The sequence below is a fragment of the Felis catus genome, chromosome B4 (assembly GCF_018350175.1).
Source record: "Felis catus isolate Fca126 chromosome B4, F.catus_Fca126_mat1.0, whole genome shotgun sequence".
NCBI lineage: Eukaryota > Metazoa > Chordata > Mammalia > Carnivora > Felidae > Felis > Felis catus.
Genome location: NC_058374.1, coordinates 74,570,750 through 74,584,646, shown reverse-complemented (window position 1 = coordinate 74,584,646; position 13,897 = coordinate 74,570,750). Strand labels below are relative to the sequence as shown.

Sequence of the window (13,897 nt, the reverse complement as noted above, 5' to 3'; positions counted from 1 at the left end):
TCACTGGGCTAACATCAAGGAGATGGCAGGGGAGAATCTGTTTCCTTGCCTTTTCCAGCTTCTAGAACCACCCACATTCCTTGACTCAGGGTTCTCTTCCTTTATCTTCAAAGCTAACAATCACGTTACCCTGACCTCTGCCTGTGCTGTCACGTCTTCTCTCTTGCCGACTCTGCTGCCTCCCTCTTCCCTTGCAAGGACACTTGTGATTAAGAACCTGGGTAATCCAAGCTGGTTTTTCCATCTCAGGATCCTTTAATTTAATCACACCAGCAAAATCTCTTTTGCCATGTGAAGTAACATATTCACAGATTCTGGAGACTGGGACATGGACATGTCAGGGAGGCAATTATTCTGCCCACCACACCCTTCCAGAAGGTAAACTCCGTGAGCCAGGAACCTTCTCACTTCCCCTCCCATGAACACCTCCAAGAGTGCCTGGCACATAGTAGCCCCTTAGTGAACATTGTTGAACATAGATGAATGCGGTGGATGAGGGAAGCATTAAGTAATGGTAAATGTGAGGGGCGCCTGGGTGGCTCAGCCGGTTAAGCGTCAGACTCTTGATTTCGGCTCAGGTCAGGATCAGGTCGTCACATGGAACCCCACGTGGGGCTCCTCGCTAAGCGTGGAGCCTGCTTGGGATTCTCCTTCTCTCTCTCCCTCTGCCCCTCCCTCCCCGCGCAAACGTTCAACCTCTCTCTCTCTCCAAAACAAACAACAGCAACGACTTAAAAAATAAATAATGAGGGGCGCCTGGGTGGCTCAGTCGGTTAAGCGTCCGACTTCAGCTCAGGTCACGATCTCGAGGTCCGTGGGTTTGAGCCCCGCGTGGGGCTCTGGACTGATGGCTCGGAGCCTGGAGCCTGCTTCCGATTCTGTGTCTCCCTCTCTCTCTCTGCCCCTCCCCCGTTCATGCTCTGTCTCTCTCTGTCTCAAAAATAAATTAAAAAGTTAATAAATAAATAAATAAATAAATAATGATAAAAGTGATCATCACAAGGAGTCCAGGCAGGGCATGATTAATTGCCCAAGAAGTGATATAAACCATGTAAACCACATTTGCCTCACTTCAGAATAGTCTGGGGAGCTTCTTAAAAAAAAAAAAAAAAAAAGACCGTCCATCCATGGCTTGGAAGGCATATTTTTATTTTAATTTTTTTAACGTTTATTTATTTTTGAGACAGAGAGACAGAGCATGAACGGGGGAGGGGCAGAGAGAGAGGGAGACACAGAATCAGAAGCAGGCTCTAGGTTCTGAGCCGTCAGCCCAGAGCCCGACGTGGGGCTCGAACTCACGGACCGTGAGATCGTGACCTGAGCTGAAGTCGGACGCTTAACCGACTGAGCCACCCAGGCGCCCCATTGGAAGGCATATTTTTTAATGAGAAGTAATTTTCATGTGGTAAGCTCAGCACCCAACCCTTCTTGGGGAGCCAATGATGGAGTCAGAGGAGGGAGCAAGCCCCGTGGTCCAGGGTGCGCTGCCATAGGTGGCTTCAGAGCTGGCTTACCGGGATAACACTCCAGGCAGAGGGAACAGCATGTCTGTAGCCCAGAGGGGAGAAATGACATGGCAGATTCAGATTCAGGAAACTAGAAATAGTTTGTGGTCAGTGGATGGAGTGGTGGGTTTTGAAGTCAGAAAGGTTCTGAACATAAAGGACCTTTGCGCTCTGCTCGGGAGGCTGTCCTCCTCCTCGGGGGAGGAGGTAAGAATTCTGTGTTCTAGAAATGTGCCCAGAAACTAGCATGAGGATGAAATGCCTGTGAAAAGACTAGGAGTAGAGAGCTCATCTGGACAAGTCCTTCACCTGTCCTGTGCCTTAATGACCTCATCCGTAAAGTGGGGACAGCTGTGATATCTACTTTGAGTTTTGTGATGAGGGGCCGGTGCTTAGAAGAGTGCCTGTCACTTAGTAGATGCTCAATTAAATGTCAGCAAGTATGATTAACAGTAGCGGTATGGCTGCCAGGGCAAGAGATGAAGGGAGTCTGAAAGGTGAGAGGCAGTGAGAATGAAAAAGAAGTAACTGACTTGGGGCGCCTGGGTGGCTCAGTCGTTTAAGCATCCGACTCCTGATTTCGGCTGAGCTCATGATTTCGCGGTTCATGGGTTGGAGCCCCGTGTAGGGCCCCACGCTGCTTGGGATTCTCCCTCTCTCTGCCCCTCTCCTGTGCGTGCTCTCTCTCTCAAAATAAATAAATTAAATTAAATTAAAAAGAAGGAACTGATGCCACGGCTATTGAAGCTATTTGAACCTTAAAGGTCGTATAGGAATTAATTAGCGGGGCAGACAGAAAGGAGGAGACCACAAATGTTATGAGTAGACGCGGTGGGAGTATTGCAGAGCAGTGAGCAAACGTGTCATGCTGCAGTATGAGACTGTACAAGAAATGAAGGAGAAATAATGATCTAACCATAGCTGGCCCAGGTCGTACAAAATGGTTAAGAGCAGGCTGAAACTTCTTGATTGTAGAGGTGATGTGGTACCGTCGGAAGATCTTACACTCAGATGGGGTCACCACTCACTGCGTGACCCTAGGCAGGTTCCCATAACTCAACTGAACTTTTTGCCAAGAACAGGCTCTATGTCTACACTCTCCCAAATATTTGCTACTACACATACGCGGCTACTGAGTATTTGATACGCGGCTAGCGTGATGGATTTTTCATTGTTTTCCATTTTAATTTAAATAGCCACGCATGGCTAGTGCCTACCGTGTTAGACGGCACAGGGACTTCTCAGGACCTCCATCTGTATAGTGGGAATGACGATGATACTTCATAGGCTTGCTATAACAACTGAGATACGTTGAGACACCACAGTTAAAGTACTCCACACGGCAGCTCAACGAGTTATCGTCGCCGCTCTTAAAATTGTTGTTATTGGGGCGCCTGGGTGGCTCTGTCGGTTAAGCGGCCGACTTCGGCTCGGGTCGTGATCTCTCGGTCCGTGAGTTCGAGCCCTGCGTCAGGCTTGTGCTGACAGCTCAGAGCCTGGAGCCTGTTTCGGATTCTGTGTCTCCCTCTCTCTGACCCTCCCCTGTTCATGCTCTGTCTCTCCGTGTCACAAAAATAAATAAAACATTTTAAAAAAAAATTAAAAAAAAATTGTTGTTATTGTCATCATTGAACAGACGTAGCATGACACAAGCCAGGCCTTAGGAAGGTTATTTAGACTGTGATATCCAGGTTAGATTTGACGGGAGAAGAAAATCGTAGCAGAGAAAGCATTCATGAGGCTATTTCGGTGGTCAGGGGTGGCATCATTAAGATCTCACCTGGAGAAAGGCCATGAGAATGGGAACGCATGGAGGGATTCTGTTCTGTTCTGTTCTGCAAAGTACGCGAGCGTGCCCCGCACCTACACGTCTTCCTACGTCAGCTTCTTCTCCAAGGAAGGTACTTTCAGAGAGCACACGCCCATCCCAACCCGAGACAGACGGCACTGCCCGCTCCCCCAACAAGACAGATAGCCACTCTCCCTGCTCACTAATGCTCACCATTAAGGGCTCTTCTTCTGGCACATTACCCATCAAATTTGAACTTGGAACACTTCCCAGTGTCCTGGCCGTTAAACTGATGCCATGGGATTGAGTTCTGAACAACGGAATCAAAGCGGAAGCAATGTGTGCCGTTTCCAGGCTGGACCCGTGAAAATCTTCCATGGGCCCTCAGTTCCCTATTTCCGTTCTTTGATGGTTTGAGGGGCCGCATGTTGAAGATGGCAGCACCACATGATGGCAAGAGCCTGGGATCCCTGAGTGAATGAATGAATGAATGAAACAAAACCACTCATTCTGTCCTCTTGCAACTGTAATGGGAGTGAAAACTACACCTTTGTTGTGCTAAACCACGGAGATGTGCAGGTTGTTTGTTACAGCTCACCTTGCTAAGCTAGTACACTCATCTCATTTCAGGTCATGTAAACATATCCCATTTGCATAACCTGTCTGGACTATCAGTCTCTCAGGAGTCGCTTTTAAATTGGGTCCCACCAATACTAAGACAGACTCTAAATCCCACCTGCAGGCATCTTGCCTCCTAAGACATTTCTTCCTCACTCCCCCAAAGCAGACACATTCCAGACATATATCTCCCCCACACTGTCCCACGTCAAGGATAACACCACCGAGCTGTATTCCAGTTGACCGAGTTTATTGGACTTGTCAGGGCTCCCTCCTCCCTCTCCCGGACAGAGGGACCTCTCCTGCCCTCTGGGGCCTGTCCCTGTTTACTATGGCTCCAGCCCCAAACCCCAGCATCATTTCTGAGTCCTCTCTTTCCTTCACCCCCACATCCAATTCATTAGCAAGGACAGTCGGGTCTGCCCTGTCCTTCTTCTCCTTCTCCCTGTCACCACCCTAGTCCAGCTGCCATCGTCGCCACCTGCTCACTTGTAACGGCCTCCTAACCGGTCTTCCTGTGCCCGTCCTTTCCCTCCAGTCCATTCTCCAGCCAGCAGCTGGTATGATCTTTTAAAATTTTTTTTTTCAACGTTTATTTATTTTTGGGACAGAGAGAGACAGAGCATGAACGGGGGAGGGGCAGAGAGAGAGGGAGACACAGAATCCGAAACAGGCTCCAGGCTCTGAGCCATCAGCCCAGAGCCCGACGCGGGGCTCGAACTCACGGACCGCGAGATCGTGACCTGGTTTAAGTCGGACGCTTAACCGACTGCGCCACCCAGGCGCCCCAAATGATCTTTTAAAACTAACAACTGGAACGTGGTACTCCCCTGCTTAATCCTTCTGTCGGCTTCCCATCTCTCTTGGGGTAAACAGGTCAGGGCCTTGCCAGCCCCCACTAATCCGACTGCTCATTCCAATCCCGGCACACAGGCCTTCTTTCGGTTTCTCGCATGTGCCAAGCTTGTTCCTGCCGTGGGGTTTTTGGATATCTCTTCTCCGAGCGCCCATAAGATTGATGTCTCACCATCGTTCGTCAGCTCAGACTCTACTTCCGCAAAGAGACAATGCAGTCCCCCCTGTCTCAAGTACAATCCGCCACCTGATTTTATGTCTTTTATGGCATCTATCACTATGTGAAATTGTGTGTGTTTTCCCTTTGACCCCCACTTCTGGAGCCACCGGAATATAACCTCCAGGAGGGCGGGGGCTTTATTTGTTAGGGACCACCTGCTCTTGGTTTGGGCCAGTCCTCTGGCCCAGGACTGTCCTGGTTTTACCACTAAAAGTTCCACATCCCAGGAAATCCCTTAGTGTAGGGCAAACGGCGATCGGCACGCTATTGCCTGCCTTCATTACTTCTGTATTCCCAGTACCTAGTCTAACGCCGGGTGCATGGGGAGGAACTCAATAAAGATTTGTGCAATGAATATAAGAACGGCCGGCTGTCCATTAAGAATTCTTCGATCCTAATGGCTCCTGGGCTGGTTCAGTTGGTAGAGCATCTGACTCTTGATCCCAAGAATTCTTCGATCCTAGCTCTAGGGGGCAGTCTCCTCCAACCTTGTGTCCTGAGACCCAGAGTTACAAGGTTGAGCTAAAAATCTCCTGTGCCTGAATTTAGGTAGTGAGTTCCACAAGATTCTCCCCAGACATCGCATGGCCCTCTTGCCCACCCCCAGCTTTTGTGGAGTTCAAGGCTGAGAACCCTGAATTAGATCCCCACCACACTCCATTCCCACCTCCTGTAGCTTTGTCTTTCTCCTGAGGCCAGGCTCATCGACCAGAGTGGAAAAGACTGTTCTAGAGAGGAGGAGCAGGTGACCTACCGAATGGGGCTCACTGTCTGGCCCCATCATGAGCATCCCAGCTGTCCAGACTGCAGGAAGACATTCTGAGTTGTGGGCTCACCAGGGGTCACCTTGCAAATCTCACCGCTTGTACTCCTCCCTGGGGCTGGGGCTGACTTCTGCCCCTGGAAGTGGGTGTCTTTGCTTCTTAGAGTGAGAATGAAACTAATCAGAGTTTGACTTTTTGCGGAGACCCCACTTCCTCTGCCTGCCCACGGACAGCCTAGAAGTCCACACAGTGGGCAGGATGCTGAGTGAGAAGATGCTCAGCACAAGCAGCAGGTGTCTGAGCTCAAGTGCTAAATTAGCATCAGAGGCTAAGCCAGAGGCAGAGGGGTGGGGAGAGGGGGAGTGTGTTTGCACCCGCAGTACTGCTTGGGAGGGCATCCTGGGGCCCAGGTCTGCTAGTTTCTTCTAGTGTGTTCTGATGACCTCCATCTTTGGATCTGAGTCCCCGGTCACAGGTACCTGCTCCAACTCTCTTTCCCTTTCCCTGTGGGGTTGCTATTGTGTGAGGAGGGAGGGAGGGGTGAGGGAGGGAGGGCGTGCCTGAACTCCACCTCCATATAGACTTACTCCCAGAGCTGTGGGGAGTGAGGGAACAGTAGGGCTGAGGGCAGGAGAGGAGCGTGCTGACCTTTCCCCACAGGACAAAGCCTGGCACAGAGTTGTATACAGCTTGTCCTTTTGATTGGAGTTTGGTGATTGGGTTGATTGACTGAGAAAGTCACCACAGAAGCTTAATCAATACCTGTGGGTCCCACTCCATTCCAGCTGCAAGGGCACTGGGTGAAGTAAAGGGACTAGAAATAAGGCTGTCACCTGCACTTGGTCCAGGGCACGGAGCCCAAGAATAGTGGCCTCAAGAGTGGCCACATTTGAGGGTGCTTCCTGGAAGAGGGAGGGGATGGACTAGAGATGGCCTGTGGCAAGGCAGGGCCAGGAATGGAGATTGGTCAAGAGCTGGATGGAAAGGTACCAGGAAGAAGACAGATGTGGGGGGAGCCACAAGGCAGGTAAAGAGGACCCACGCGGGAGATGGGGGTTGGGGGCAGTGGGGGATTCATTTACCTGCTGAACTCAAGAAACCTCTTCTGAGGACCTTCTGTGTTCAAGGCCCTGACTACAAAGGGTGTGCTGGCCTGAACAATGTAGAGCCAGTTCCTGTCGTTTGGGAGCTCACATTCTCTTGAAGGAGGGGTCACTAATAATAACTGGGAAGTGATTGAATTTAGGCTGTGGGGAGCATCCAGTGTGTGGCCCTGCCGGCCGTGGGGGCAGCTGGTTCCCAGGGCCCCGGAAGGCACCTGCCTTCAGCTAAGGCCTGAGGAGCAGGGGCCGGGGGAGAACCGAAGGCATCAGGGAGGATTAAATCAGGATTCAGGCCTCAAGAGGCCTCTGTGGAATGAGAAGAGAAATGCCGAGGGGGGCTCTGTGCCTGCCCCTGCATCGTGTTTAAGTCGAGTACGCTGACTCCCCATTTCTCTGGAGGTAAAGCCTCTTGATGAGGGGGCGGCGCCAAGGCCAAGGGCAGGAAGGACTTCCTGAGGCCCAGGGGTGGGAGGTCTGAGCAGCCGGTGCTGCCTCTCTGTCCTGCAGGCCAAGACGGACACCAGGGGTAGATGGAGCAACCTGTCTCTCTCTCTCAGTCACACCTGCAGATCTCCTCTCTCTTGTTTCCCTCTCTGGACCCCATCTTTGTAACTTCCTCTGGGCTGTTACTGTGTCCTCTCTGGAGGAAAGAAACGGGCAGTGCTTCTGACGTCAGATAGTTTTTGGACTTTTCAGCTTCTTCTCAGGCACCAGCCACTCTTGACTGGGATTTGGGGACAGGATTGGGGTCTGCTCCGATGCCAGGAAGGGGCTTCTCTCCATGGCCTGCGTGCCTGATTACCCACATCCCTGCCCATCCTTGGCCAGTGCTCTAGATCCAGAGAGAACTGGGCATTTCACAAGCAGGGACCAGGGCCCTCCTAGGAGCCCTCCTTTGGGCTCCTGCACCTGCTCCTGCTAGAACACTAAAAACACGAGGGCCAAGTGGGTACAGCCTCTGAGTCCTGAACGAAGGCCACGGGCCTAGGATGGGGTGGAAGACCGGAGCTGTGCAGGGCTCCAGTGTTGGGAAGAGGCAAGGGGGAGGGGGCAGTGCAGATCGTCAGCCTCAGGGAAAGGCAGATGTGGGCAAAGGCAGATGTGGGCTGGAAGTTGGGACAGAGCTGCAGGAGTGAAGGAGAAGGAGAGGCACTCTGAGCCTGAGGGACAGTGGCTACAGCTGGAATGGAGCTGCCGCTTCTGAACACTGATCACTCAAGGTCAGATGCAGTGTCTTCTGGGTATTCGGAACACAGGCGCGCGCGCGCGCGCGCACACATACACACACACACACACACACCCCTTGAGAAGCAGAAGCTGGCAGGGAGAAAGCGGCTACTAATTTATGCACATTCACAGAACAGCACATTTGCCTGCTGGGCAGGCCTGTTCCCTCCCACACAGCTCTAGACCTGTCCCTGCCTTCCCTCCTGCTCTCCCAGCCTCTCCTTACCCTCCGGCCACCACAGGCACCATCACGGGCCTGTTTTCTGTGATTGTTCCCTTGCCCCTGTCACACTTGACTGGTTTGAGCACCAGCCAGGAAAGTGTGGGGGTCCCTGTTCTTGTCTCTGTCAGCTCCCCACGGATCCCCAGCCCTATCCAGCCCTCCCTCCAGTTTGCCTACCTCCCCCACCTGGAGAAGGCAGGAGCCCAATGCTCTTTTCCTCCCACTCCACCCCTGTCAAAGTGGCCCATGATCGGCTGGCTGTGACCTGCTAGTCCTGGGAAGGTTTGGCTCCGTGCCCATTAGCATTCCGCCTCCCTGCCTCTGTCCCCCACCCCCAGGAATGGGCAGGAAAGGATGGGGGAGCTGAACTGGAACCGCCCTCAGGGGAAGGTGCCTGGGCAAGTACTGAAGGACTTTAATCTTCCAGATTCCAGGAGGTAGAGCCTCCGTGAGGGTACTGGGCTCTCATTCCTCCCGCTTGTGTGGATCAACCACAGCCAAGGTAGAATCCCAGGGATGCTGAGGGAAGTGGAAGCAGGCCCCGGTACCCCGGCCCAGCTCTTCCATCGTCTGGTCTCCCCTTGTCTGCAGTCCCACCCGAGGCCTGTTAGTTAAATCTTCCTCTACTTCCCACTGTCCATCCCACCAACTGACCTCAAATGACACAGGTGAGCCTGCCAGCAAAGTTTGCAGTCCAGGACAGCAGAAAAGGATCAGTGACAGCGAAGCAGGAGGGAGATGGAACAAATTGCCCTGGAAGCTGGACCACCTGGGGCTGGAAAAGTAGCTCCTCTCCCTCCCCTGGCCTGGGGTGCAGGCCCTTGGTGGGCACCTGCTGGTCTCCCACAGTTCCTATTCATTTCATTGCCACCCCTAATCTTTCTTTTTTAAAGATTATTTATTTATTTTGAGAGAGAGAGAGAGGCCGTGAGCAGGGAAGGGGCAGAGAGAAAGAATCGCAAGCAGGCTCCGCACTGTCAGCACAGAGCCCGAGCCGATGCGGGACTCGATCCCGTGAACCGTGAGATCACGACCTGAGCCAAAATTAAGAAGCAGATGTTTCACCTACTGAGCCACCCGGGTGCCCCCCCACCACTGATCCTTACGTCAGGCATGGTGCTGGGCAGGGAGGCCTGACCAGATCGGTGTGTGAAGGAGATAAAGAAAATTCTGCTTGGCCCTGTGGTCCTGCAGCCCCTGGTCCGCCCAGTTGCAGATTTCCAGTTTTGAGCTGTATCTCTGGCACTCACGGTAAATGTCGCCGTGGAGTGAACTGAGGATTCCTGCAGCCTCGCACGGGAAAGAGTGAGGAAGGCGAGGCTGAGAGTAGCGATGGGAGGCGGTACAAGATGGTGTGGAGCGTGAGCTCTGCAATCCCGCTGCCCGAGTCTGGCTCTACCAGACTCCATCGTGGGGCTGTGGGCAGGTTACTTCTCCTCTCCTCCTCCTTCTCCTCTCTGTGCCTCTGCCCTTGCGAGCAGAGGGTGTTCTGAGGCTTAAAAGGTAAAGTCTGCAAAGTGACGTAGCACCCGGCACATGGTAAGTTGCCGGGAGAAGCCACCACCGTCCCACTGCAGTGGCGGCAGGGCTGGGGCATAAGGGATGAATGTAACAGATTATGCGTTGGTCGAATCAACCAGACCTGCTGGCTGATTTGATGTGGGACAAGGAGAGACAGAGGAATCCAGTTCCTGGCTCAGGCGGTCGTGGGGCTCCTGGAGCAGGCAGCTGGGAGACGCAGGGCAGGAGGGGGGAGTTCAGACACGCCTACCTAGAGGCACGAGGGAAGATCCGGGAAGCGGTGGGTTCAAGAGGACAGCTCAGCAAAGAGGCCTGGGTGGGAGGAATGCAGCCAAGTCAAAGCCAGGGGCCCGGAAGCTCTCCTTACCCATTTGCTCTCCCTGATTATTGCCTGGGAGCCTCTGCACTCCCCTGAAGGGAACAGGGCAGGGTTAGGAGAGGTTCTGTCCTGGCAGAGAGCTCATTGTCTGGATAGACCAGCTTCCTCATCCGTCAAATGGGATAACAATCATACCTATCTCACAGGATTGTTGTCAGGCTTAAGAAAGTAAGTGTATATAAAGTATTAGGAAGAGGGACGGATGCATGTTAGCAATTGTTATTATTTGTCTGTCCTAACACTCTTCCAGGTGTGGAGGAGGTGTCTCATGACGTCAGGGGAGGGTGAACGTTGTACCAGGGCCTGGCATGACTGTGCCCAAGATGTTCACTATCTGTCTTGGGATGTCTTACTCGGACACATTCCCCTAGTCCCCTGTCCCCTGCAGGCCTCAGCCTTATTTAAATATCTGCTGAGTGGTCATTTTACTAGCCAGCCCTCACCCAGCCCTCACCCGGGAATCCTGAGAAGGAAAAACCCGGCCCCATCACCTGCCTTGGTGGAAGGCAGGGGGCTTTGCCAGCCAGCAATAAGAATGAGACAAATGGAAGGTCGGGTTCCTGTGCCCGCCCTGGCCACCAGTCAACAGGCAATCACCCCAGCCATGTTCTCAGTCTCCCAGGAGAGGGGGAAATGGGGAAGAGATGTAAAAAAGAGAAAGGTAAGGAGAGAGTAGTGTTGAGAGAGAACATGGATTGGGGGAGGGGGTAGGTTTGAGACACTTCATTTTCACTCATTTGAATGACTTTTTTTGGAGACTTGCAACCCCCCCCCTTCTACACACATGCTCCATTTCCCTGTCCATAGCTCCCTCTTTTAGGAGAATGAATACAATGCATGCACAGTGCAATACAGCACGAGGGGGGCGGGTTAGTGGAGCCTGGCAACCTGGGTTCAAGCCCCAGTTCATCATTTGCTAGCTGTGTGACCTTGGCAAGTCACTTAATACCTGAGCCTCAGCTGCCCCGCGCATATAAAGTGGGAATAACGCTAGCGCTACTTTCTAGGGTACTGGCAGAGATTAAATACATGAAGCCCCTGGAACAGTGCCAGGCACTTACAATCTATTGCGGCCTGCAGGTACGCAGATGTCCCGCTCCATTTCCCAGTTCTTTTTCCACCTGCCCAAGCAAGGGCAAGTATACAGAAGAAATGGGGGATCCCTTTCTGACCCCACTGCCGGTCCCTTGAAACTCCTCTGTCAGACCTTCTAGATCAAGTCACTAGCCCCAGCACCCTAACTTTAACTGCCCCCCAAGCCCCCCTCAGTTCTCTTCTGCATGCACCCCTCTGCCCCAGCCTGTTAGCCTTTCCTCGCAACAACTAAGCTGTTCTCCCCTCTTCCAAGTTCCCAGAACCGGGGTGGGTGGGTTTGTGCCTGGGGCTTCCCTCCTTCCTGAAAGGGGCATTTAAAACTCCACCACCATTTCTCAAAAGGTGAACCCAGCAGGGATACCTGGGTGGCTCAGTTAAGCATCACATTCTTTTTTTTTTTTTTTTTTTTTTTAATGCTTATTTATGTAGAGTTGGAGGGAGGGGCAGAGGGTGAGAGAGAATCCCAATCCCAAGCATGCTCCATACTGTCAGTGCGGAGCCCTGCTGGGGGGTTCCCTTTTACCAACCATTGAGACAAGACCTGAGTCCAAATCAAGAGTCAGACAACTGAACCATCCAGGCGCCCCAAGGAACTGACTTTTGATTTCAGCTCAAGTCATGCTCTCAGGGTTGGTGAGGTTGCACCCTTGCATGGGGCTCTGCACTGACCGCGAAGAACCTGCTTGAGATTCTCTCTCTTTCTCTGCCCGACACCCCGCCCCCGAATAAATAAATAGACTTAAAAAGATGTGAACCTAGCAGATAACCTTGGGGCATTTGCTCAAAGTACAGATTTTCCATTTCGTGCCAACAGAACTGAATCTGAATTTGGGGGAAGGGAGGATTTTTAAATACACATTAAAACTGAGATTTTAATCACAATTAAAATCCATCTCCAAGAAAATAATCATCGGTGGGAGGTAGGGGCTCAGCGTCCCAAAGCAGGCAGGATGGTTTGTTAGACAAGTGTCTTCCCCAATTCAGGCAGGCTCAGCAGCAAAGAGAAAGGGACAAGGACTGGGACCAAAAAAAAGTGAGTCCTAGAAAGCTGGGACAAAAAAAGTGAGTCCTAGAAAGCTGGGAGCGGGGCGTGTAACTCCTTTCAAACCCCTCATCAACGTCCTCACCAATTACTGGGTGCTGAGGGAGTCGCAGTCCAGGAGCCACTGTCTCTCCGCCTCTCAGAAGCTGGAGTGGGGAGAAGAGGGCGGCTCTGGGCCATCTGCGCGGGGGTGGAAAGTGAAGCCCAGAAGGCGACGGGCCTTGGTACAGAGCTGCTGCGGACCTTGGAATCCCGAGGCTCTGCTTCCTGACCCCCTCCCCACAACCCCCCAATCCCCCCCCGCCCCCCCCCCCCCCGCAGGCAGCAGTCTGGGAGCACGAGGTGGGGGCGTGGTTCTCTAAAACCCTCTCTCTTCCGAAGCTCAGCCACAACTCCGACCCCACCCATCCTGGAAAGCAGTCCTTTCCTCTGGCCTCAGTTTCCCCACCCGCGCCCGTGTGGGGTGTGTGTGTGTGTGTGTGTCGGGCGGGGGTAGGGTGGGGAGGGGGATTCCCCACGGGAAAGCAGCCCAATCCCTCCCCCGGACTGTTCGAGACCCTGAACCGAAACAGGAGGCAGGACGCCCCCGGCCGGGAAGCGGCCCCAGCCCGGATTTCCCTCCCGGGTGGGGCCGCAATGACTCACCCCCCCTCCCCCTTCCCCTGGTTTCCGTGTTTGCATTTCTCCTCCCGGCCACGTGGCGGCCTGCGCGGCCACTCGGCACCCCTACCCCGACACTCCGGCCGCGGCCGCCGCGACACACAACCCTGGGCCGCTCCTGCCCCCCTGGGGTTTCTCAGGCCTCCGACTGGTGCCCGCCCTACAACCCCGGAGTCCAGACTCCACCCCCGGCCCAGCCCGCCCCCTTCCCTGTGCCCTCCCCCACAGTAAGGCCGGGCGCCTCCTCCCTGCCCTCCCAGCCTGTCCCGGGGAGGGGAAGGGGGCGGGCAGCGTAGGGGGTGTGACAGCTCCCGCCCGGACCAGTGCCAGCTGCAGCCTCGCTTCGGCGCCCGGTGCCAGCTGGCTCATTCGTCTGGGACGGAGGTGGAGGCTTGGGGCTCCTTGCGGCTGGGGGGGGGGGACTCCCCCCTACGCCCCCTGCCCTCAACCCACCCAAAAGGAGCCTCTACACCCAGCCGGTCGCCCTGGCAGCCAGTCCAGCTAGGAATTAGCCCTGTTCCGCTTCGCCTGGGGCTTACAGCCCACACCCCTCCAGGAGGAGTAGGGGTCTCGATGAGGGTCTCCCCCTCCCCAACCTTTTGCTAGAGCCTGCAGGGCTGTGCAAGCTTGAGAAGGACCATGAAGGTGGGTAAAGTGGGGTCAGGGTGGGGAGGAGCAGGAGAGGAAGCTGACATGGTGGGTGGGGTGTTTGGGTGGGAAAGAGAGGGCTGGTCAGGGGTGAAGGAGAAGGGGCGAAGAAGGGTTGAGCTGCAGCTGCATTTCTGGGGGATCCAGTGAGTCGGTAGCCTCATACTGGGAGGTGGTGGAGATCCCTCCAGGGACATGGGCAGTGGGGTGGGGCAGAAGTCCAAAGAAGACCGGGAAGAAAGGCCCGA

At 53.9% G+C, this 13,897-nt stretch overlaps 1 protein-coding gene and 1 long non-coding RNA gene across 3 annotated transcripts in view; one reads left to right on the top strand and one right to left on the bottom strand.

The window, feature by feature from the left end:
• Positions 1–9,282: 9,282 nt before the first annotated feature.
• Positions 9,283–13,897, bottom strand: part of LOC123386587 — a 5,399-nt gene continuing 784 nt past the window's right edge. Inside the window, exons 2-3 of the long non-coding RNA XR_006600688.1 lie at positions 9,411–10,137; positions 9,283–9,338 (exon numbers count right to left, since the gene is read on the bottom strand). This is a non-coding gene — a long non-coding RNA (uncharacterized LOC123386587). The remainder of the gene's footprint in view (positions 9,339–9,410; positions 10,138–13,897) is intronic.
• RAPGEF3 (Rap guanine nucleotide exchange factor 3) overlaps positions 13,273–13,897 on the top strand; it is a 22,026-nt gene continuing 21,401 nt past the window's right edge. The window contains exon 1 of one of the 2 annotated variants that reach the window (XM_023256988.2): positions 13,273–13,646. In XM_023256988.2, the coding sequence (XP_023112756.2) occupies positions 13,641–13,646 (6 nt within the window). In that variant the 5' untranslated portion in view covers positions 13,273–13,640. The remainder of the gene's footprint in view (positions 13,647–13,897) is intronic. The other variant, XM_003988595.6, reaches the window with a different exon arrangement.